At 39.7% G+C, this 26,476-nt stretch overlaps 1 protein-coding gene across 3 annotated transcripts in view; it reads right to left on the bottom strand.

Moving 5' to 3' along the window:
• The window catches only part of MACROD2 (mono-ADP ribosylhydrolase 2), a 2,305,220-nt gene that overhangs the window by 104,245 nt on the left and 2,174,499 nt on the right, over positions 1-26,476 (bottom strand). For all 3 annotated transcript variants that reach the window (XR_009740200.1, XM_061435643.1, XM_061435644.1), the window contains exon 14: positions 9,122-9,199. Coding sequence is in view for 2 of the 3 variants with exons in the window: in XM_061435643.1 (XP_061291627.1) it covers positions 9,122-9,199 (78 nt within the window). In the remaining variant the exon portion in view is untranslated. The remainder of the gene's footprint in view (positions 1-9,121; positions 9,200-26,476) is intronic.

The raw sequence follows: 26,476 nt of genomic DNA, 5'->3' as shown, positions 1-26,476 counted from the left end.
AAGGCAGTCCTTATTTCAAAACTAAAAACATTTATATATATATAAATTTTGTGTGTGTGTATATATATACACACACATACACCCTTTGATTCTTTTAGCTAGTAGTTTTATAGTGTCATTTTTACATTTCATCTTGCTCCTTTTGGAATTTAAGTTGGCATAAGGGATGAGATTGGGATACAGTTTATTTTTTCAAATGGCCAACTAGTTGTCTTAATGCCATTTATTGAGTCATCTGTCTTTGAAGTGTCAGCCTAAATATGTACTGAAGTCCCGATCTCCTGAGGTCTATTTCCAAACTCTTTACTCTGTTTCATTGATCAGCCTGTCCATCCCTCCAATAGGACCACATAGTTAATCGCATTTTTTAAAGATATCATGTCATTTTTAGTCTATTTATTCTGTCATTGACTGATAATATCATATCTGTGAATTCCGCATTGCATTTCCAATTGGATTTTATTTGCAGTGTATCTTCTTATATCATCTGACACATAAAAACCCATCATTCTTATATTTCATCAGAGCTTTAAGTTTTTATTGATATAAAATGACCAACTCTTTCTCACTTGAGATTTTTGGCTAGAATTCTAACTGGAGAGATTCTAAAGTAGTTTTCCATGTTTTCTTTTGATGTTTATTTCCCAAACATTCTTTTTTTTTAACTTTAAATTTTTAAAGCCTTACTATTTTATTGAAATTAATTCAATCTGAGTGGTTTTTACACTCAGTAACCTAAATTATGCTTACTGTCATAACTATTTGCCTGTGTCATCCTCTTTCATATATTGTTTTTTGGTTATAACATTACTTATTATTTTTATTTGCATTACTAAATATACTCTCATGCTTGGTATGATCTTCAGGGGAAATTAGAAAGCAAGATTTATTCCTTTAACTCTTGTGACTTAATTCTATTTGTAACTATCATAAAATGTTTCAAAGTTCTTCTAGTTATTCTTAAACCTGACATTGTCAGAACCCAGAGCACAGCAGGATTTTTCATTGTTTACTATCTTTATCAAAGTCAGCACTGTAGACAACCCTCACTGCTCCACACTGGAATTTTTGGTGTACATACTTTGGCACTGAAATTTCCTTTCTTTACTCTTTTCCTTATTTCCTCCCTTTCTTTCTTCCTCTTTTAACTCTTCTATCAACATGAAACATACAATCAGGAAAGTACACAAACAATATGCAGATCCCAATTAAGTCATCAAAAGCAGATAGAGAAACTACATATTCTTAGGATAATCCTCCAGCCCTCAGCCCAGCTCCTAGCCCAATCAGTATCTCATCCCCAGTCACCCAAGTTTAATAAACACCCTGCCTGTCATAGTTATTTTCCCTGCTTTTCAAAGTTGATACAGATGAACTTGTACAACATGTATGCTTTTGTACCATCTTTACTTAAGGTTTGTAAGATACAACATTTGTAAGATTCATTCACGTTTTTGCCTGGAATTCTAGTTTGTAATTTCTTTTTCCTTTCTTTTTTTTTTTTTTAAAGATATTTTTGATGTGGACCATTTTTAAAGTCTTTATTGAATTTGGTACAGTATTGCTTCTGCTTATTCTTATGTTTTGATTTTTTGGCCATGATGCATGTAGAATGTAGCTCCCTGACCAGGGATCAAACCCACTCCCCCCACATTGGAAGGAAAAGCCTTAACCAGTGGACTGCCAAGGAAGCTCTGTGTAGTTAGTAGTTTTTGTGCTTCATTCTTATATTTGTTTCTCTGTATGTAACTTGTTTCTCTCGTCTGACTGCTTTGGAGATTTTCTTCCTTATCACTGCTGTTGACTGAGTTGATTATGATGTACTTAAGTATAATTTTGTGTTTCTTGTGCTTTGGGGTCATCGAATTTCTTCCACATGTGAGTTCATCGTTTTCATGAAGTTTCTGAAAAATTTCAGCAACTATTACTTCAAATATTTTTTTCTGTCTCCCCTTCCCATATCTGCCTACAGAGATTCCAATTCATGATTATTATATTTGGAATCACTCGAAGTTGTTCCATGGCTCCCTGAGGCTCTTTTCATTTCCTTCGGTCATTCATTTTCTCTGTGTATGGATTTGGATAGTTTCTATAGCTACAACTTCAAATTCACTGATCTTTTCTTCTGCCCTATCTCACCTGCCATTATTCCCATCAGGTATAATTTTCATCTCAGATACTCTGTTTTTCATCTCTAGAAATTCAATGGTATCTTTCTATATTTTCCATGTTTCTAATGAACATGGAATTCCTTCTTTTAGCTTGTTGACGACGTAGAATACAATTAATGCTTTTTAATGTGCTCTTTCCTATTAATGGGATGTCCCTGGTGGCTCAGACGGTAAAGCATCTGCCTACAATGCGGGAGATCCAGGTTCAGTCCATGGGTCAGGAAGATTTCCTGGAGAAGGAAATGGCAATCAACTCCAGTATTCTTGCCTGGAAAATCCCATAGACGAGGAGCCTGGTAGGCTACAGTCCATGGGGTCGCAAAGAGTGAGACATGACTGAGTGACTTCACTTTCAATTCCTATTATTACCCCATCTGTGCCACTTCTGGATTGATTCCTATTAATTATTATCTCTTCCCCTTTAGGTCATACTTTCCTGCATCTTGTCAAGCAGGCCAATTAATAACCCTACAATGGTCTGAGTGTTCAAGTAAAAGGAAGAGTCATACATCTCTCATTTTAAATCAGAATCTAGAAATGATTAAGCTTAGTGAAGAAGGCATATCAAAAGCTAAGACAGGCTAAAAGCTAGGTGTCTCACACCAAGCAGTTAGCTAAGTTGTGAAGGCAAAAGAAAAGTTCTTGAAGGGAATTCAAAGTGTTTCTCCAGTAAACACATGAATGATTAAAAAAAAAAAAAGTAGATTATTGCCAATATGGAGAAAGTCTGGGGGGTCTGGATAGAAGATCAAACCAGCCACAACATTCTCTTAAGTCAGAGCCTGACCCAGGGCAGTGCTCCGATTGTCTTCCGTTCCATGAAGGCTGAGAGAGGTGAGGAAACTGCAGAAGAAAGGTTTGAAAATAGCAGAGACTGGTTTATGAGGTTTAAGGAAAGAATCCACCTCCATAACATAAAAGAACAAGGTGAGGCAGCAAATGCTGATGTAGAAGCTGCATCAGGTTGACCAGAAGGTCTAGCTAAGATGTTTATGAAGGTGGCTACAGTAAACAATAGCTTTTCAGTGTCGACAAAACAGCCTTCTATTGGAAGAAGATGCCATTTAGGACTCTCACAGCTAGAGAGGAGAAGTCAGGGCCTGGCTTCAAGGCTTCAAAGGACAACCTGACTCTCTCGTTTGGGGCTAATGCAGATGGTGAAGCCAATGCTCATTTGTCATTCTGAAAATCCTAGGATGCTTAAAAATTAGGCTTAATCTACTCTGCCTGTGCTCTATATATGGAAAAACAAAGCCTAGATGACAGAGTGTATCTGTTCACAACAAGCTTTATGAAAATTTCAGACCCATTGTTGAGACCTACTGCTCAGAAAAAAGATTCTTTTCAAAATATTACTGCTCATTGACAATGCATTTGGTCACCCAAGTGCGCTGATGGAGATGTACAGTGAGATTAATATTGTTTTCACACCTGCTAACACAATATCCCTTCTGCAACTCATGGATCAAGGAATAATTTCAGCTTTCAAGTCCTATTATTTAAGAAATATATTGCATAACGTTACAGTTGCCATAGATAGTGATCTCTCTGATGGATCTGGGCAAGATAAATCGAAAACCTGGGAAGGATTTGCCATTTGAAAAGCCATTAGGAAGCATTCATGATTCATGGGAAGTGGTCAAAATATCAACATTAACGAATTTGGAAGAAGTTTATTCCAATACTCACGGATGACTTAGAGGGTTTCGAGATTTCAGGGGAGGAAGTAACTGTAGATGTGGTAGAAAGAGCAAGAGAACTAGAATTACAAGTGGAGCCTGAAGATGTGACCAAATTGCTGCAACTCAAGGATAAAATCTTAGCAGATGAGCAGTTCTTATGGATGAGCCAAGAAAGTAACTTCTTGAGATGGAATCAAATTCTGGTGAAGATGCTGCAAAGATTGTTGACATGACAGCAAAGTGTTTAGAATATTACAGAAACTTACTCGAGAAAGCAACGACAGGGTTGGTGAGGATTGAGTCCAATTTTGAAAGAAGTTCTGCTGTGGGTAAAATGGTATCAAACAGCACTGCACGCTACGGCGAAATTGTCCATGGAAGGAAGAGTCAATGATGTGGAAAAATTCACTGTTGTCTTATTTTAAGAAATGACCACAGCCGCTCCAGCCTTCAGCAAGCACCACTCTAATCAGTCAGCAGCCTCGGCATCAAGGCTCACATCAAGGTGAGACCCTCCACCAGCACAAAGGTCATGATTCATCAAAGACTCAGATGACAGCTAGCAGTTTTTAGCAATAAAGTAGTTTTTAGTTAAGGTATATGTACTGCTCTTTTTTTAGACCTGGCGTTATTGCACAATTAATAGACAACAGTAGAGTGTAAACCCAACTTTCACATGCATTGGGAAGCCAAAAAATTCATGTGACTGGCTTTATTGTCATATTCCCTTCTTGTGGTGGTCTGGAACACAACCCACAATATCTCAGAGGTATGCCTGTACAAACATCCTTGAAAAAACTGGCCAAAACAAAGGCATTCAAGCTCTCTGCTCATAAAACATGCAGAAACACAAGAAGTGCAAGGGGATTTGTCTTCCAATACTTCTTTTCATGCCCGGTAATTTTGTTGATTACTCTGTTGGATGTGAAGTATGTTTCTAGTTTTACAGATGTTCTTGAGTTTCATTTGAGGATAAGTTAAGTTATTTACAAACAGTTTGATCCTTTCAAGTCTTGTTTTGAAGCTGGCTTGCACAGGACAAGAGCAGTATTTGGAGTATTGCTAGTTTTGCTCCACTACTGAGGCGAGCCCCTTCTGAGCCCCCCATGCATTCTTAGGTTTTCCAGTCTGGCTAGTGGGAACAGGCACCCTTCTCACCCCTGTGGAAGCCCCAGATATCAGGACCTCAAGTCCTTTCGTGTGGTTTCCCAAGTATCTTGCACATGTGCAGATCAATACCCCTCTGAAGACTTGAAGGATTCCCTCTGCAGGTCTCTGCGCTTCCCGGGTGGCACTAGTGGTAAAGAACCCACCTGCCAATGCAGGAGACATAAGAGATGCTGGTTCAGGAAGATCCCTTGGAGGAAGGCATAGACGGAGGAGGCTGGTAGACTACAGTCCATAGGGTCACACAGGGTCAGACTTGGCTGAAGCGACTTAGCACGCATACACTCTATAGGTCTCGAGAGTGTTCCCTGTGTGGAGCTCTCCTTTCTTCAGGACTCCACCTGGCCAATGCTAGATGCTTGGCTTTCCATCACTCTCAGCTCTTTCCTCAACTCAGGAAGTCTGCTGGGCTGGGCACTGTGGCCTGCAAATTCTCTCCAGTCATGGGGCTTACCTCATTTTTAACTCTCAGGCATCACTGAGATTTACCAAATTTTAATATGAATCGGTGCTCCTATTTTCCATGACAATGGAAAAATATTACCATACTTTAATTTATCTCATTCCAGTAAATGCCATTATTGCAATGCATTTTGACTCTAAGTCTATCTTAACTTCCACAATACACTATTCTTATTATAATCATCATTGATTTGTATCATCACTGTTCGTTTAGACTTATCCAATAACTACCATCTGCCTTGCTTATAATTCCTTCTGTCATCTAATAATTCCTTTTGACATCAATATCCTCCTACCTGAAGAACACCAGAATTTTCTGGTGATGCAGATTTCCTTGCTTGCTCAGAAATGTTAATTAATCTTTTTTTTTTTTTGTAATAGTTATTTGGCTGTGTCAGGTCTTAGTTGCTGGCGCGTGAGGTCTTTAGTTGTGGCACGTGTGATCTAGTTCCCTGGCCAGGGATTGAACCCAGGCTCCCTGCATTGGGAGCATGGAGTTTTAACCATTGGACCACCAGGGAAGTCCAAAACTTTGTCCTTGAAACATACATTTTTCTCTAGGCTTAGAGTTCTTGGGTGGCAGTGACTCTTTTGTATTGTCTTTTTATTTCCATCATGTCTTCTGAAAAGTCAGCTATCGGTCCGATTGTTTGATGACTGCTTCTGGATGTTCTGTTTATTCCTGGCTTTCAGCAATTTTACTATGATGGTTTGGGAATTATTCTGCTTGGAGTTCAAAGGACTTTTGGAACACGTGACTTGATATCCCTTCTCGTTGTAGGAAATTTCTTACCAAACTTTCTTCAGATATTTTTTCTGTCCAATTCCTTCTCTCCTTTCTGTCCAGGATTCCAATTATATGCGCATTAGACTTTGTCATTGTATCCTGCACATCTTTCCCCTTTCTTTAGTTTGCCATTCTTTCTCTCCTGTCTTTTAGTTCAGATATATTCTTCTGACCTAACTTCTAGTTCACAAATTCTGGAATACTGGAGTGGGTTGCCATTTCCTTCTCCAAGGGATCTTCCTGACCCAGGAATCGAGCCCGGGTCTCATGCACTGCAGGCAGATTCTTTACGAACTGAGCTACGAGGGAAGCCCTCATTTGCATCTAATAAGTCATAAACCTGTTCACTGAATTCTTCATCTTAGAGTGGCATCTTTTACTTCTAGACTTTTTCTTTTTCTCTTTTGAATTTTCAGTTCTCAGCTAAACTTTTCAATCTTGTCTTGTCAGTGGAGGAACTGGTTTGCATGGTCTCTGTGTTTTATACTTTGGGTTTATAACATGAATATTTTCAGCCCAAGTGGGTTTCCTGCTCTTGACTGTTTGTTTTACATGTTACCTTGTTTCTTTATTTTTTTTCTGGCTATTTTCTGGCATTTACAATGCTCTTTCTTTCTTGCATCTAGTAAATAATTTACATTTGCTTTTCTCAGGTACCTAGACGGACTGGTAATCTGGGTTGATCTCAATTTAATTTGGGGATTGAGATGATTTAAAGCTGAGCAGCAATCTCTCAGAAGGCTGATCTATATCTGTTTCATCTTTCCTGCAGAGATATACATCTTTGGGGTTTCAACCCAAAATATCACATTACCAGGGCCCTTTTGAGCAGTGAGACTTAAGATGCCTTTTGCAGAATCAGCAAATTCCGTAAGGTAAAAATAGTTTCAAATTCTATCTATGTTCATCTATCTATCTATCTATCTATCTATATAAAGATGTGTGTGTGTGTGTGTGTGTGTGTGCGTAGTCCAGGTTGTCCAGTCAGAGTAATGGTCTATAGTATTGAGTCTCTCATTGCTGAAAGAAAAACTGTCTCCTTTTTCTTTCTCATTAAAAAAAATATTATAATTTTCAAAGGTAAAAGCAATCATTTAAGTAAGCTCTTTTGATACTAATTTTGAAACAATTATTCTAACATTTTCATACATTTAAATGAGTCTCTTATCACATAGTCCTTTCCAACTGTGCCTTTCTCAGTCTTGAATGTTTCCTTTCTTTCTGTATTTATTGTTTTTGCACAGGCCTTTTGTTAGTTTCTTCAGAAAGGACACTTTGGGTAGCATGTTTTCTTAATCTTTCTATTCCTGAGAAAATATTACTCTTGACTTCATGCATGAGTAATAACTTCACTAAATATAGATGCAGTGTCCATTAGAGCTCTGGAAATGTTACTCCATTTTTCTGGTTTTTTTTGAAAATGCAGAGTTGTGGAAGAAGTCTAAGGCTAATTTGATTTTGGTGATTTTAGTTATAAATGGATTTTGAATTTCCAAGATGCTTTAAAAGCCTTCCTTTGTTATTGATCTTCAGAAAGTCCATGAGGATTTGTAGGTTTCTGTTCTCATATGAGTTTTCATTACCTTTGTCTATAAATACAACTTGTACTCTTGTGCTTTGGGTGGAGGAACTGGTTTGCATTAGGAAAACTTTTTTTTTTTTTTTAAAGATGGCTTCATTTCTGTTTGTTCTATTATCTTTTCTTGGTATTCCAAGGAGATGCAAATTTAATTTCTTGGATCTACTGTCTCCATGTTTCACATGTATTCTCACTGGTATCATATTTTCTTTTCAGCAGTTGCAAATCCAATGCCTATAGACCTCAATCAGGTAACAAAAATAAATGAAGCCAGCCTGGTACAAAATTAGTGAGTAGCAAGGACTGTGGAGAGCAAACACCCCTTCTAAATGTGGCAGCTACCAATCAGGAGGAGAAGGGGATGACAGAGGTTGAGATGGTTGGATAGCATCACTGACTTGATGGACATGAGTTTGAAGAAGCTCTGGAAGTTGTTGATGGGCAGGGAAGCCTGGAGTGCTGCAGTCCATGGGGTTGCAAAGAGTTGAACATGACTAAGCAACTGACCTGACTGACTGACTGACTGACCAATCACCTGATATCTAGCACTAATAAAATAAGTTGACACTTGAGCAACACAAGTTTGAACTGTGCAGTCCACATATAGGTAACTTTTTTTTCAACAAATATGTACTATGCTATGATGCTGTGCTAAGTCGCTTCAGTCGTGTCTGACTCTGTGCGACCCCATAGATGTCAGCCCACCAGGTTCCCCCATCCCTGGGATTATCCAGGCAAGAACACTGGTGGGTTGCCATTTCCTTCTCCAAGGCAGAAAAATGAAAAGAGAAAGTGAAGCCGCTCAGTCATGTCTGACTGTTTGCAACCCCATGGACTGCAGCCCACCAGGCTCCCCCGTCCCTGGATTCTCCAGGCAAGAATACTGCAGTGGGTTGCCATTTCCGTCTCCAATGCATGAAGTGAAAAGTGAAAGTGAAGTCACTCAGTAGTGTCTGACTCTTAGCGACCCCATGGACTGCAGCCTACCAGGCTCCTCCACCCATGGGATTTTCCAGGCAAGAGTACTGGAGTGGGGTGCCATTGCCTTCTCCGATATGTACTATAGTACAACACAATCTGTGGTTGGTTGAATCATTGGATATGGAACTACAGATACAGACGGCTGACTATAAAGTTGTTCACCAATTTTTGACTGTGTGGAGGGTAGGCATCCCTAAATCTCAGAGTTGTTCAAGATTCCAGAGAAACTAAAATATGGATTTTATAAAATGTAATATTCCTTAGCAGAAAACAAACAAGTCCCACAACTTACCACTGGGATGCTCTTGGTCACACACAGGATGATCTGTTGCTTCATTGTCTTTTGTTATATTGTCATCCTCTGCAGAATCTGACATAACAAACAAATAAAATCTTTAGTCAGTGTTTTTAACCAGGAAATACAGCAGCCTCCAGAACTCAAAGAACAGATATGTGTTTGGGGAAAAAAATTATTATTTAAAAAATATCAGTAAAATGCTTAAATATCTTCATCAATAAATAAGCTTTTCTTAAAGTACTACATATGATGTCTTTACAAAGTTTACAAAGTAAAAACTGTAAGGATTCAGCTGGAACATCTTTTTTTACAACAAAGAAGAAAATATAAGCAGGCTTTATGCATCAGTGAAAGTCTTAGGAGAATTGTACAGAATGATATGAAAGGAAGCAAAATAGAGAAGATTAAAGGAATATAATTTTAATGTCCTTAATGCTTCCATTATTGTTGTTGTGCATATATGGGAGCCTTGAATCCTTGAAAAGGCCAGATGCAGAGCTTTGAAATCCAGTGGTAACCAAAATCACCTTCCTCAGGAACTATACCAGTAGAACAATGGCAAAGGGGGAGCACAGACCTTCTGTTCTGTGCAACTTCACCCTGTTCCTTGTGTAGCATATTTAAACGTGGGATCAGTATAGGTTCACTTTTTTTTTCTAAAATCATATGATGTGCTTTACAGGAAATAATGTGGCTATAAGGATTCCAGTGACTTATGGACTCTTGCAAAGCTAGAAACGGTCCCCTGTTGGATATTTGAGACTTCTCTGGAGGCTCTTCAAAAATCACTGGTAAGAGCATGTGAGTAGATTAGTAGAATGACAGAAAATAAATCTTTCATTCATTCCACAAATATTCATTAAGCGACAACTCTATGTCAGACATGGTTCTTGATACTGGGGAGTCAACAGTGAACAAAACAACAAATCTCTGCCCTCAAAGAGGTTACAGTCTAGTGTATGTTTTTCTCGTGGTTCAGTTCAGTTCAGTTCAATTGCTCAGTCGTGTCTGATTCTTTGTGACCTCATGGGCTGCAGCACTCCAGGCCTCCCTGTCCATCACCAACTCCCAGAGTTTACTCAAACTCATTTCCATTGAGTTGGTGATGCCATCCAGCCATCTCATCCTCTGTCGTCCCCTTCTCCTCCTGCCTTTAATCTTTCCCAGCATCCGGGTCTTTTCAAATGAGTCAGCTCTTCGTATCAGGTGGCCAAAGTATTGGCGTTTCACCTTCAGCATCAGTCCTTTCAGTGAACATTCAGGACTGATTTCCTTTAGAATGGACTGGTTGAATCTCCTTGTAGTCCAAGGGACTCTCAAGAGTCTTGTCCAACACCACAGTTCAAAAGCATCAATTCTTCGGTGCTCAGTTTTCTTTATAGTCCAACTCTCACATCCATACATGACCACTGGAAAAACCATAGCTTTGACTAGACCGACCTTTGTTGGCAAAGTAATGTCTCTGCTTTTGAATATGCTGTCTAGGTTGGTCATAACTTTTCTTCCAAGGAATATGTGCCTTTTTAATTCTTGGCTGCAGTCACCATCTGCAGTGATTTTGGAGGTTAAATGCGATCCAAAGATACCAAAAAGCCATGAGCTAATCTTGTATGCGTGTGGCCGTGGAGAGAGCAGGGGATGGCAGGCCAGCGCGTCTGTTACTGACAAATGGTTTCTCTCCTGAGTTCATGCTCCTCAGTTGGGTTTTAACCCCTAACACAGCTGAATCAGTTGGAATCTAAAATAAATCAATCTTGTTTCTCTTACCCACTTTTTTGTCCCCCCCTACCCCCAAACGAGGAGACAGCTTCAAACAAACAATATGATTTGGAATATGATGAGAAAGTTTTTTTCTCCAACTTGCCACTAGCAACATTTGATGGACAAGTGAGAAACCTGGGTAGTTAACATGATTCAGATTTAATAACCAGTGAAGCAAGTATACACCCAAAGTGTATGGTTTTAATTAAATGCAAATAATTCCCCCGAGGCAAATGTTTAATTATCTGCACAGCTTCTTATTTCTTTCTCAGACTGACAATAAATTTCAAAGTCCAAATTTGGAAGCAAAACTTTAGCACAGACACATTTCCCAAACTGTTATCTCAGTCAAGTCAAACTGTTTTAAACCAGCTCCCATTAAAATATGCCTTTTTAATTTTGAACCTAACATGTGAATTAAAAAATATGATTTGAATACTTTTTCCACATGAACACTGAAAATGAACAGTTTTAAAAAGGTACTATATGGACCAGGCTAAATTTAATTTTGAAAGTGTGTTAGTTTTACTAGCTTATAGAAAATGGTATCATTTGATATGTACTCTGTTACAACACTTATTTCTTTCAAAATTATCCAAGATTCTGTATGCGGTTAAAATTTATTCAGTTATACTTAAGAATAATTCACTAAACTTTATAATTTACATAAACATTATGTTTCATGAACCAAATATGACCTAAGAAATGGTCTTTTTAAAAGTGATTTACAGTGAGTTTCTAAGTTAACGGTGCTATGAGTCACATAAAATGGGTGAAAGTATTTAAAAAATTAATTACTAGACTATGCCGATTTTGTCACCAAAATCTGCGTCTTTGGCAAATTAAATGACCCTTAAATTTCAATTTCCTTGAGGAGTTGCTACAGCATTGCTAAGGCACTTTCTGATCTTATGTGCTCTAATGTATACGGTGTATTTCATTGAATCCAAGACATCATCAATTGTTATTTGCTCTATTATTTTGTGTAGAATTTAAAAAATGAGACCAAATGAACTATAACACACTCTAAGTTTTAAAGATATGCCCTGATTTTGGAAATAAAATATATAAAGAACTATGCATCCTAGAAATACAATGTTTGAACATATTCTGTGTGAAATACATGTTTTTATGTGATGACAAAGATTTCACATCACATGACCCGTCACCAAAGCCACAAGTTCATCTTGTCTTGTAGGTGAGTCTTTTTTTCCAGAAATGCTTTCACGTATGTGCATCATTTTATTTACAGTAATAAAGGAAGATAGAAAGTATAAGCTCATACAGCGGGTGGCTACGGAAGATTGTTCCCACCACAGTTTTTCTATTCAAAGAGCTATCTGAATTTCCAGTCTCATGAATTCCTCAAGACTATATTTGATCCTGAATGTTTTAAACCATGGCTCCTATTACACTACACATAGTCAGAGGTTTGGAATGACAGTGGAGCTTTTCTGCTTTGGAGGTGATGAAAGCTACATTCTATGTACATATAAAGTCATTATTCATAATCAAAAAGGGAAAATAAATCCAGTATATAGTCATTAAAAGAGGTTATTTTTCCTTTGTAAGTTCCATAAACTACCATGAAAACTGTAGTTGTATATACTAAATTCTTTTTTGTTGTTGTTTTGTTATTTATTATACTAAGTGCTTGAATCACCTTGGATTCACATTTTATTTAATTCTAAAAATTATCATTTGATAGTGTTCAAAAAATGTAGAAGAGCTACCACCTAATTCTGAGATTCAATGTTATTTTAATAAAGAATTTGAATTAAATTTTATATGTAGATCATGACTTTCAAAACTCTTAAGGTCAATGTCCTATTAGACAATTTTTTCAAATGCAAATATTAAATTGAATAGCCAAGCCAAAGTTCTAAAGACAAAAATTCTAAACAGTAGGTCATTTGTAATGCAGTCAATCACACATGCCTACACAGGCTAGTACATGTATAGATTTAAGCTGTGATGATAAATGATGATACTATTGAATTTTTAATCAACATATCTAGACTATAAATCAAAATAAATATTCTTTCTTTTGAAAATGTCCCTTAGAACAAAAGCTGTTAACCCTACAGCATCACTAAATATGCTCTAGGGGTCCACAAACCTTTTTGAAATGATATGCAAATGTGTGCTTATATTCAAATGTTCATTGTTTCTGGGAGGAGAGAGCTTCTGTGATATTCTTATGGGGATATGTGACCCCAACAAGGTTAAAATAACTATAGAAATGTATAGTGCCAGTGGCACTGCCATTTTAGAAAGATTTTTAGTCCTATAATTGAGGAGCTACAGAATTTGATGTCCATCCATAAATTCACCAGTGATGGCAATTCTTGAATTCTTAAGGAAGATCTGATTTGAGCAAATAGCTCAAAACAATATGGAGATATATTTAATAAATGAGGAGGATAATCCAGCTGTCAAAAAACACTTTGTGAATGGATGATTAACTGTCTTTGAGAACATTTCCAAGACAGGAGGTGAAGTAAATCCATCTAGTAAGAGAGGCAGTCCCTGCTTACTATTGAGAGGAGAGGCAAGAGATCATTTGGGTGCAAAAGTTCTACTGGGTCCGAACAAAATAAATACCATGCGTGAACACCTACACATAAAATATTCTTGCTCTGTAAGATGTAAGCATCCTTACGTGAGTACCTTGGCTTGACATGAAAGTCACACAGAAACACAGTCATCAGGATTTTCTTTGATTCTTGTAAACTGATTAAACCAAGGAAAACATTTATCCTGGCCTGTTCCTTTGAATAGCTGGTTTAATGTGTGAAGCAATTGGAATAAAGTAGTTTTTCTTCCAGATGAACAGTGTGATCATTCACAATAAACTAGAGTCTCTACAGCCGATTAGGGTCTCCTTGAAGCTTTGCAGTGATGAAACCTCCATACCTACAGGAAACATATATCCTATAATATGCTTCCAGAGGATTCAAATGGCAAGGCTCTGAACTGTGTGTGGTATCTGCAATGCTGGATACACGGGCTGGACTGTATTTGCCTGAAAAGGAAGCGGGTGCACAGGACAAGCTGTTGCTCTGAGCGGTGGCAGCTGAGCTACGGTTAGCCATTTGTCTCCATTATGTTCTCATTAACCTCCATTAAAAGGCGGAGAATCGTTCCCAGAGTTGCGGAATCTAGGTACTAAGAGTCTTTGAGACACAGAGGAGAGAAATACCATCCTGTCTATTAACTTCGTTTCTTTTTTTTGGGCAGCACCCTGTGGCCTGTGGGATCTTAGTTCCTCACCAGGGATGGAACCCATGTCTCCTGCAGTGGAAGTGTGGCGTCTCAAACCACTGGACACCAGGGAAGTCCCTAACTTTTTTCTCTTAGAAAACATATTCCATATTCCAAACAGTACACCTGGGTAAACCAGCTTGTTCCAAGACTGGAGGTGATAATTCTTCCACAACTTGTTTTTGCAAATATAAGCAAATAAGAGAACTGATCATGAGTGGATGGGCACTAGTCTCGGGGTGTGATTCCAGATGTACAACTAGAAACTCCATTCACTTTATATAATCTCAGTTTCAGCATCTTAGGACCTGAGGGTGTCTAGGCAGATAATCCCAGAGAAGGCAATGGCACCCTACTCCAGTACTCTTGCCTGGAAAATCCCATGGACGGAGGAGCCTTGTGGGCTGTGGTCCATGGGGTCGCTAGGAGTCGGACATGACTGAGCGACTTCACTTTCACTTTTCACTTTCATGCGTTGGAGAAGGCAAGGGCAACCCACTCCAGTGTTCTTGCCTGGAGAATCCCAGGGACGGGGGAGCCTGTTGGGCTGCTGTTTATGGGGTCACACAGAGTCAGACATGACTGAAGTGACTTAGCAGCAGTAGCAGCAGGCAGATAATCCATCTTAAACATTTTATAATGCTAATCTGCTGAATTGTTCAAATTATCTCTTCCTTCCAGACAACTCTGTAAACCTTTCTACTCTTCACTTGCTATCTGCCTACTTGAGGTTTTACGTAGATTTCCCCTATTGATAAAGTAAAGGTTAACAGTGGGGGAAGTGGTGCTGTGTGACATCAATGACACGCTGGCTGTCTTTCATTCTGCGACTCCACGAAGGAGCATCACAACGTGAAACAGAACAGCTGGATATGAAACCGGGTTGGACCATGATGGGAAAAGAAATGCTTAATTACCCTTTCCATCAAGTTAATTTTTCCCCTTTGGCAATGTAAACAAAGGCAAATCTGCTCTTGTTTGGTTGTCTGTGACCTGCTATCCTTGACCTCCATCCTCCGATGCCTTTCTGTTCTTGCCTCCCTCTCCCTAGCTAAGCCTTGCACTGCAGGCTCTTTATTAAAAAAGAAAGAAAGAAAACTTTGACCAGGGCACAAGCATGAAAAGCAGCTATGGCTCCAAACACAGACTGACTTGCAATTCTATTTAAATGTTCACTGAGGGACTTCCCTGGTGGTCCAGTGGCTAAAAATCCAAGCTGCCAATGGGGGGTTTGACCCCTGATCTGGGAACTAGATCCCGAAGGCTGCAACTACCAGTTCCCATGCCACAACCAAAGACACCATAATGTGGATCAAGATTCCAAGGGCCACAGCTAAGACCTGGCACAGCCAGATAAACATTTTAAAAAGTAGCCCATCTATAAATCAGGGAAAAGAGAAGAATTTTGTTTACACTTTGGTTTAATTTGATCTGATAATCCTAGGTCTTTGAGACAGTACTGCTGAGAGGACCGTCGCCTGAGAAGAGAGGTGGAGGGGTATTCGGATCTTCACTCTGAGCGGGGTCACAGCCTAATGGTTGGACACTCGTTGATTGTTTTATTCCACAGAGAAGCTGAGGCAACAGACAGACTTGATGTCCAGATTCATAGCTGCTTCAGCTTCTGGGCTCTGGCTGTTTTCAGGCAGGAACCTGGAGAGAGGGGCTGAGATGCCAAGACCTCACCTGCTGAGATCCAGGCGTTCCTACAGTCTCCAAGGGCCCAGTCATAACCTGCCCTGTCAGAGCACAACTTTAGTCTCCTTTCCAAATGATGGAACGGGACACGTCTGTAGACTAAGATACGCACTTGGAGCCCTTGTGAGAGTGACTCATTTTATGTGAGCTTCGAAGAGCTGGAGGACTTCTCCTGAGCATCTCTTTGTTCCTCACATCCAGAAAGATCCACAGACTCACTCCAGTGAAAATGGGTGTGCTTCCTTTTTTCTGTTTTTGTTTCCCTTTAACTTTCCCATGTTATTGAATACACCTTGTAATTTGGATGGCTGCAGAAGGATTCATTACTTGGATCTGCCATAAGCTACTTTAATATTGCCTCTCTCTTTTTTTTTAATTTTATTTTATTTTTAAACTTTACATAATTGTATTAGTTTTGCCAAATATCAAAATGAATCCATCACAGGTATACATGTGCTCCCCATCCTGAACCCTCCTCCCTCCTCCCTCCCCATACCATCCCTCTGGGTCGTCCCAGTGCACTAGCCCCAAGCATCCAGTATCGTGCATTGAACCTGGACTGGCAACTCATTTCATACATGATATTTTATATGTTTCAATCCCATTCTCCCAAATCTTCCCACCCTCTCCCTCTCCCACAGAGTCCATAAGACTGTTCTATACATCAGTGTCTCTTTTGCTGTCTCGTACACCGGGTTATTGTTACCATCTTTCTAAATTCCATATATATGCGTTAGTATACTGTATTGGTGTTTTTCCTTCTGGCTTACTTCACTCTGTATAATAGGCTCCAGTTTCACCCACCTCATTAGAACTGATTCAAATGTATTCTTTTTAATGGCTGAGTAATACTCCATTGTGTATATGTACCACAGCTTTCTTTATCCATTCATCTGCTGATGGGCATCTAGGTTGTTTCCATGTCCTGGCTATTATAAACAGTGCTGCGATGAACATTGGGGTACACGTGTCTCTTTCCCTTCTGGTTTCCTCAGTGTGTTGCCCAGCAATGGGATTGCTGGATCATAAGGCAGTTCTATTTCCAGTTTTTTAAGGAATCCCCACACTGTTCTCCATAATGGCTGTACTCGTTTGCATTCCCATCAACAGTGTAAGAGGGTTCCCTTTTCTCCACACCCTCTCCAGCATTTATTATTTGTAGACTTTTGGATCGCAGCCATTCGGACTGGTGTGATGAGATATTCAAATTGAGTCACAGCTTCAGCCATTCTAAATAATCCTATGTGTTTGTTGTATTGGGAGTCTCGAAGCTGGATTCATTTCACTCTTCTCTTACTTTTTCTCAGCCCTAGCCCATCTCTAAGATCTACAGAGAATTGATCTACAGAGAATTGATCTCTTGAGAGCTAGAGCAGTTGGAATACAGAACAAGAGAGGTCAGCTAAGCCTTACAGTAGCCAGCCTCCCCTGTCCCCCATACCCATTGGACTCTCCCTGAGATTGCAACAAATGGTTCCAATAGATGAGCTGCTTCCCAAGACTCTGATGAAAAGCACCCTTGACCCAGAAGGGCCAGAAGTACCCAGGAGCCAATGTCCAGCTTCCTGACTCCCAAAGGATCCAGGAGGTAAGATTTCACTTTCCCTGCCTCTCAGGCAAACAATTCTGAATATTCTCTATACATATCTCTGAGGAATGGCGCCCCAGTTCCCCTCGGAAGTAACCTGCTCATTACAGTACCCCTTATTGGATGTCCTCCTCACTTCCCCAAGCCTCACCTGTGGCTTCCTGGGACCACCTCCCAAATAAACCATTTGTACCCACATCCCTGTCTCAGAATTTGCTTCTGCAGAACTCAAGCTAAGACAGCCAAGATAGTCAATAACCTGTCTTTCACTACTTAATAGCAAAAATGGGAATGCTGCCTCTATTCTCCTGACTTACAGCTCTCTTATGCCACACTGCCTTTTGTTAGGGAACATTAAGTCAGTGCCTGCCACCTAAAGAGGGGAAGTTGGGGAAAGAGGTGTTTTGTATCATATAATCCTGAGCACCAGACCACAGGTGAAAGATGGATCCTGAGCAGTCACCTTAGACTGGCCAACAGACTCTGAATTAAGGTGGCCTCTCATGAGACCTCCACCTACCAGGAGAGAACTCACATTTGGTTATGATGAAAGGAATCCACCAGCTCCTTTGACTTGGAGTGTTTCTGGTAAAATATACAGAGAAAGTTTCAAAGCAGAGAGTGGCTTAAAGGCAGAGATTTATTCAAGGAGAAAGGAGGAAACAGAAGCCATGGATGGGGCAGGAGACAGAAGTGTCAACAGTTACTTGGCAGCATCAGGGGAGTAGAAAGAGGAAAAGAAAAAGTCTTGGATGCTCCCTGAGTGGATGGCTGTTAGCTGAGTTTCAAGAAGAACTGATGGAGGGGCTATTGCCTCTCAAATGACTCAGTTATTGAGGCTCAATGAAATGTTTTCCTCACTCTCTGACTTTTCAACCAATCAAGTTAAGAGTCTGATCTCATGCTGGACCTTGCAAGTTCATTTTCTAATTTTGTTGTGTATATATATATATATATATTTTAAACATTTCAAAAGTGCTTTTAAAATATTATTTTAAGAATTATACTTATATCCTTTTACATCCATTTTTAAAAAAAGAACATTTACCTTTCTAGCTGTTTCCAATGTCCAGCATCCTCATGAACCTTGTACACAGATGGAAAGATAGTGGACCAAGAAACTTAGAGAAAGTTAAAGAGGGGAACAGCCTGGTCTTGCAGAACAAAACAAGTTTAATAAACTTCATTTTTAAAACTGACCCTGGTGGGGAAAAAAATTCAGGCAACATATCGTATAACAGGAAATGGGGTATATACAAGCATTTGTATGATGAGGGCAATGATTTGCCTTATATGCTGAGAAAAGTGTTTTAAAACCAAATACTGTGAGATGCTATTTTATGACAACCTTGGGAAATATACTATGGATTAATGTAAAATGTCATTTTCTATTTCCAGGAAGATTTTTTAAATCTACTACTATTTTAGACTAGGTTTAACTAAGAGGTCTAGAAATCATTACAAAGGACTTTTCCTAATGCAATGACTGGCTATATTAGTCTGCTAGGACTGTCATAAAAAAATCCCATAGACTGAACAACTTAAACAACAGAAATTTGTTTTCTCATAGCTCTGGGAGTGAACAGTCCAGGATTGAGTTGTTGGCTGTTCCAGCTTCTGGTGGGCCCTCCTCCTGCCTTGCAGTAGGAAGCCTTCTTGCTGGGTGCTCACATGTCCTTTCCTCGGTGTGTGTGTTCAGAGACAGAAATTGAGATCTTTCTTCCTTTTCCTGAAGGAGCCATTAATCAAACCTAGACAGCATATTAAAAAGCAGACACATCACTTGGCCAACAAAGGTCCATATACTCAAAGCTGTGGTTTTTCCAGTAGTCATGTATGGATATGGAGTTGGACCATGAAGAAGGCTGAGCGTTGAAGAATTGATGCTTTTGAACTGTGGTTCTGGAAAAGACTTTTGAGAGTTCCTTGGACTGCAAGGAGATCAAACCAGTCAATCCTAAAGGAAATGAACCTTGAACATTCATTGGAAGGGCTGATGCTGAAGCTATAATACTTTGGCCACCTGATACAAAGAGCTGACTTATTGGAAAAGACCCTGATGCTGGGGAAGATGGAAGGCAAAAGGAGAAGGGGGAAGTAGAGGATGAGATGGTTAGACAGCATCACCAACATGATGGACATGAATTTGAGCAAATTCTGGGAGATAGTGAAGGACAGACAAGCCTGGCATGCTGCAGTCATGAGGTTGCAAAGAGTTGGATGTGACCTAGTGACTGAACAAGAATTGCATTATGAAGGGACCCATCCTCATGGCTTAATATAACCCCAATTACCTCTCAAAGAGCCATCTCCAAATACCATCACACTGACTAGGAAAGGAGTTAAGTAACTGTTTGCCAAACACCATGTACCAATAAGCACTTCATGGGTCTTCCCTGGTGGTCCAGCAGTTAAGACCCCATTCCCCCACTGCAGCTTGATCCCTGGTTGAGAACTAAGAGCCCACATGCCATGTGGTGAGCCCAGAAGATTAAAAAAAGAAAAAAAGCATTTCAGCAGACTTCCCTGGTGGTCCAGTGGCTAAGACTTTGAGATCCACTGAAGACCCCTGGTCAGATAACTAGATGTCACATGTCACAACTAAAGATCCCATATGCCTCAAGGAAGTTGGAGATGCCGCCTGCTGCAGCTAAGACCTGGTGCAGCCTCATAATTGATAAATACATAATTTAAAAATAGCATATCCGTACTTTATTCCTGCAGTGGGGCTAAGGTGAGTGGCAGAGTATCAGTTCTCTTTGTAATAGAGAACTATGTCAATAAGTTTCTGAAGGAGAGATCTGATACCTTGCCTCCTGCATTGGTTGGCCTTGCAGTAAAGCTCTTTTCTCTAAAGCTCTTGCATTAAGTATTGACTTCTCTGAGCATCGGGCTTGAGCCCATGTTCCGTGAGTTTGGGCAGCCTTGCTGAGGTTTAGGACTTAAAAAAAAAAAAAAAAGGTTTCTGAGAAAAGAATAAACCATATTTCATCAATATTTTAATATTAACTACACATTGAAATTATTATATTTGGGATATACTGGTTAAATAGATTATTAAAATTGTTTTCACCTTTTTTTCTTCCTTAATGTGACTATTAGAAAATTTAAAGTTATATATGTGGCTCTCATTTATTTCTATCAGACAGTGCTGTTTTAGGGAATTGAGTATGAGCTTGACTTACACAAATAATCAAACACATGTTTATTTAAAGGCCGGAGTTATGAAGATGGGAAATTGCAGCTTGTAAAGCACGGTCTGTCAGAAACTTGAAAATCTAATTTGGCATATAGTGATGCATCTACATATGCTGATAGCGATGGCTAAGGAGAAGAAAAGCCTAATTAGGTATAATCAGAGAGGATTTTCTGAGAAGGAATTAGAGGGAAAAAGAGAATGATAAATTTGCAACAACTATCACACTTATACCCAAACAGCATCCAAGAGTTGAACATTTTTGCTTTTTGTTGATTTGACCCAAATTTCTTAGCTTGGCACTCAGAGTTCTTGACAGTCAGGGCTCTACCTTAGCAATGCATTACTAAGTAGATGAATGGATCTATCACTAAGGCCAAGTGAATCTGTTCGTTGAACAGAAAATAGGTTTTTTGATGTCCTACTTCCAACTGTTCAGGGATGCTATTCCACCCAGCCACAACAGCTTATTTCTACTCTAGGACATCTGTGCAGCTTTCAGATTCCAGCTCAAAAGTCCTATTCTCTACCCACATGGCACAGATAAGCCCACACCAGAGATGCTCCTAGCCCCCAAGATCCTTTAACGTTCATGTGTATCTTCCCTTCTGTACTTGTCACTCTGTCTGGTTTGTTAGCTGTGGTGCATCCTAGTCAAGCGGCCTCTGACCACATCCTTATTGCTCCATGCTTTACTTTCCTTGTCTGTAAAGTGGGGTGATAATGGCACTCATCTCATAGATGAGCACGGAATGAATGAAAACATGCAAAGTATTTAGAATAGAATCTAATGGATAATAGGGATTAGATAAATTTAGTTGCAACTAGTATCATTATGACTGATATTTGTTATGCAGCGCATGCCTATAGGTCTCATTTTTCCATCTCAATTGTAAATTTCTTGAAGGCCAAGAGCAATGTTTTCTTCTTCCTCTTGCAGAAGGTCTTACAAAGAGTTAGAATATAGCAAATATCAGTTGATGACCATAATACCATTTTCATTGGTGCTTTTAAATTTTTAAATTTAAATACTTTCCAAAAACACAAGAGAAGACTCTACACATGGACATCACCAGATGGTCAACACCAAAATCAGACTGATTATATTCTTTGCAGCCATATATGGAGAATCTCTATACAGTCAGCAAAAATAAGACCGGGAGTTGACTGTGGCTCAGATCATGAACTCTTATTGCCACAATTCAGACTGAAATTGAAGAAAGTGGAGAAAACCACTAGACCATTCAGGTATGACCTAAATCAAATCCCTTATGACTATACAGTGGAAGCGAGAAATAGATGTGAGGGACTAGATCTGATAGACAGAATACCTGAAGAACTATGGATGGAGGTTCCTGACATTGTACAGGAGACAGGGATGAAGATCATCCCCAAGAAAAAGAAATGCAAGCAAGCGAAATGGCTGTCTGTGGAGGCCTTGCAAATAGCTGTGAAAAGAAGAGAAGCAAAAGCAAAGGAGAAAAGGGAAGATACACCCATCTGAATGCAGAGTTCAAAGAATAGCAAGGAGAGATAAGAAAGCCTTCCTCAGTGATCCATGCAAAGAAATAGAGGAGGGAACATTTCATGCAAAGATGGGCTCAATACAGGACAGAAATGGTAGGGACCTAACAGAAGCAGAAGATATTAAGAAGAGGTGGCAAGAATACACAGATGAACTATACAAAAAAGATCATCATGAGCTAGATAATCACGATGGTGTGATCACTCACCTAAAGCCAGACATCCTGGAATGTGAAGTCAAGTGGGCCTTAGAGTGTATCTCTATGAACAAAGCTAGTGGAGGTGATGGAATTCCAGTTGAGCTATTTCAAATCCTAAAAGATGATGCTGTGTAAGTGCTGCACTCAATATGTCAGCAAATTTGGAAAACTCAGCAATGGCCACAGGACTGGAAAAGGTCAGTTTCATTCCAATCCCAAAGAAAGGCAATGCCAAAGAATGCTCAAATTACTGCACAATTGCACTCATCTCAGACGCTAGTAAAGTAATGCTCAAAATTCTCCAAGCCAGGCTTCAGCAATACGTGAACCGTGAACTTCCAGATGTTCAAGCTGGTTTTAGAAAAGGCAGAGGAACCAGAGAACAAATTGCCAACATCCACTGGATCATATAAAAAGCAAGAGAGTTCCAGAAAAATATCTATTTCTGCTTTATTGACTATGCCAAAGCCTTTGATTGTGTGGATCACAACAAACTGTGGAAAATCCTGAAAGAGATCGGAATACCATACCACCTGACCTGCCTCTTGAGAAATCTGTATGCAGGTCAGGAAGCAACAGTTAGAACTGGACATGGAACAACAGACTGGTTCCAAATAGGAAAAGGAGTACGTCAAGGCTGTATGTTGTCACCTTGCTTATTTAACTTATATGCAGAGTACATGATGAGAAACGCTGGGCTGGATGAAGCAAAATCTGGAATCAAGATTGTTGGGAGAAATATTAATAACCTCAGTTATGCAGATGACATCACCTTTTGGCAGAAAGTGAAGAGGAACTAAAAAGCCTCTTGATGAAAGTGAAAGAGGAGAGTGAAAAAGTTGGCTTAAAGCTCAACATTCAGAAAACGAAGATCATGGCATCTGGTCCCATCACTTCATGGGAAATAGATGGGGAAACAGTGGAAACAGTGGCTGACTTTATTTTGGGGGGCTCCAAAATCACTGTGGATGGTGATTGCAGCCATGAAATTAAAAGATGCTTACTCCTTGGAAGGAAAGCTATGTCCAACCTAGACAGCAAATTAAAAAGCAGAGACATTACTTTGTCAACAAAGGTCCATCTAGTCAAAGCTATGGTTTTTCCAGTGGTCATGTATGGATGTGAGAGTTGGACTATAAAGAAAGCTGAGCACCAAGGAATTGATGCTTTTGAATGGTGGTGTTGGAGAAGACTCTTGAGAGTCCCTTTGACTGCAAGGAGATCCAACCAGTCCATCCTAAAGGAGATCGGTCCTGGGTGTTCATTGGAAGGACTGATGTTGAAGCTGAAACTCCAATATTTTGGCCACCTGATGCGAAGGGCTGACTCATTTAAAAAGTCCATGATGTTGGGAAAGATTGAAGGCAGGAGGAAAAGGGGATGACAGAGGATGAGATGGTTGGATGGCATCACCAACTCAATGGACATGAGTTTGGGTAAAGTCTGGGAGTTGGTGATGGACAGGGAGGCCTGGCGTGCTGCAGTCCATGGGGTCACAAAGAATCGGACACGATTGAGCGACTGAACTGAACTGAACTGTACTGAAATATATTTTAATTGGCACTTTCTGAAGGCCAGACTTTGTATGACTCACTAGAAGATAAGATGATGGACAATGTACATGTTGTCCTCCTTCCATGGAAACTGAGTTATAGCAGAGGGAGCTGGGAAAAAGTAAGGATGCCAAAGAAAAGAGAGGTGTCCACAGTTACAGATTACTGTAAGTGTTATGGATTAATTACAAGGGGCTCGGACAGCCATTGAGTGGAGGAGCCGCTATACCTAAAAAGTTGGTCAGAAAAGGCTGTGATGAGATGGAGCCATAGTGGGGGCAAGAGGGTTCTGTAAGCTAAGAATGGAGAGGCAGGTGTAGTCGGTAATGTTACATCTTATATGTTGTAGTTATGTTTGCATTTAACTTTGGGGGAAACATGAAAGTATTACAAGAATTCAAGAAGCAGTGGGTTCATTTTGCTTTGCTTGGGAATGTCAGTTGGCCCTAGGGTCTTTTACTTTCTTCCATCTCCACTCATCCTTTCCCCTCCTAGGTAACGGTTCTCTCTCTGAACCACGCTTCCTACCCTATGGTTTGCCTTTTTTTCATCAAGTAAAAAGAAACTCACTATGGTTCATATGGTGACCATATGCCCTGAATTTTTTTTATTCAAGTAGAGTTGATTTACCATGTTGTGTTAGTTTCAGACGTACAGGATGTACAGCACAGTGATTCAGATCTCTCTCTTTCTCTCTCTCGCTCTCTCTCTCTCTCTCTCTCTATATATATATATACACAAGCCACTTTTTTCAGATTCTTTTCTCTTATAGGTTATTAAAAATACTGCATCTAGTTCCCTGTGCTATACAGTAGGTCCTTGCTGGTTATCTCTTTTGTATATATTGGGCTTCCCTGGTGGCTCTGATGGTAAAGCATTCGCCTGCAATGCAGGAGACCCGGGTTCAGTCCCTGGGTCGGGGTGATCCCCTGGAGAAGGGAATGGCTACCCACTCCTGTATCCTTGCCTAGAGAATTCTGTGCACAGAGGAGCCTGGAGGCCTACATCTCACGAGGTCGCTAAATATTGGACATGACTGAGTGACTAACACACTCACGCACAAGCACGTTAATACCAGCCTCTTAATGCTCTGACTTTTTAAGTATAATTCTAACTGCCAAGATTCTATTGTATCTTATCAGATCACATAATATGATTCCTCAAAGGAAAAAAGATAAAAATATTTTTCCTTCTGAGCATGGACCATCACCTCCTTCTGCAATGCAGGAGATGCGGGTTCAATCCCTCAGGGAGATCCCCTGGAGGAGGAAATGGCAGCCCACTCCAGTATTCTTGGCAGGACAATCTCATGGACAGTCTTCGAGTAGGCTACAGTCCATGGGGTTGCAAAGAGTCAGACACAGCTGAGCACCTGAGCGCACACACTGAATGAACATTTAGTAATGCCTCTGCCTCAGAATGTGGTTGGCATCGAAAACATTTATGGACAGTTTAGGTAAGCTGAAGCAATCTAACGGCTGTTGAAAAACATGTCTCTTGAAAGACTTAGATCCTTATGAGTCTCCCAATATCACAAAAACATTATAAATCATAGCACAAGCTGAGAGAAATGTTGTCCTTGCAGATTCATGTTCAGTCTAAAACAGTGTCTGAGTGTATGTACATGCGTGTGGTTTTGTGTATCCATAGATGTGTATGTTGAGTCTTACTGTGCTTGCTGGATGAGAAAGAAAGCTAACTGTTAAATGAAAGAGAAAAGTTTCCGCTAAATGCTATCAATGTTTGTTAGGAGACCTTGTCCTTATACTTGATTAAAAAGATATTTCAGTCTTTGCCACTGGCTAGTCAGTTATTCTTTTTTTTTTGTCTTAATAAAGCAGCAGTTCTGAGACATTCTCTGCCTCTCTCTCAGTAAATATCCCCACCTTGGGAACAGTGGTGGAAAGGACAGATGACAACGAAACGTCATTCGGGATGAGGCAGATACACATTTTTGCTCATGGAATCTACTGTCAAAAATTGAGGCTACTTTTTCTGAAATGAGAGAATATTCCTTCAAAAACACTGTGTTGCCATGAATTTAGGAAACTCAAGCTCCATTTTTCAAGTTATTTTACTAGTGTTTATCTTTCATTATAATAACGATTGCAATTTATCAAAAGCAAAACTTTATATGGTTTAATTCTTCTGGATAGGATATGAGATTGTTTCCTAAACTATAATTGGTTGGATTAAAAGGGTTTATATATGAAAAAAAGGACAAACAAAACAATGTAAAAAAAACTATTTGGTCAATTAAAATGAGAAATGCTATATGCTTCAGTCTATGCTGAGTTTCTCAATGCATGTCAGCATGTTGAAGGCTCTGAAAAGACCTCCAGTGTTGAAACAACCTTGTCTAAATTTGTGGTTTCTAGACTGTTTTGACTGCTGAATGTCTGACTGTTTGTGACCCCGTGGACTGTAACCCACTAGGCTCCTCTGTCCATGGAGTTCTCCAGGCAAGAATAGCTTTTATAATTTACTAACACTTATTAACATCTTAAATGTCCATCCACAGGTGAATGGATAAAGATGTGGTACACACACACACACACAGAGTGG

The sequence above is a fragment of the Bos javanicus genome, chromosome 13 (genome assembly GCF_032452875.1).
Source record: "Bos javanicus breed banteng chromosome 13, ARS-OSU_banteng_1.0, whole genome shotgun sequence".
Classification (NCBI taxonomy): Eukaryota; Metazoa; Chordata; class Mammalia; order Artiodactyla; family Bovidae; genus Bos; species Bos javanicus.
This window is presented reverse-complemented; position numbering and strand designations above follow the sequence as displayed.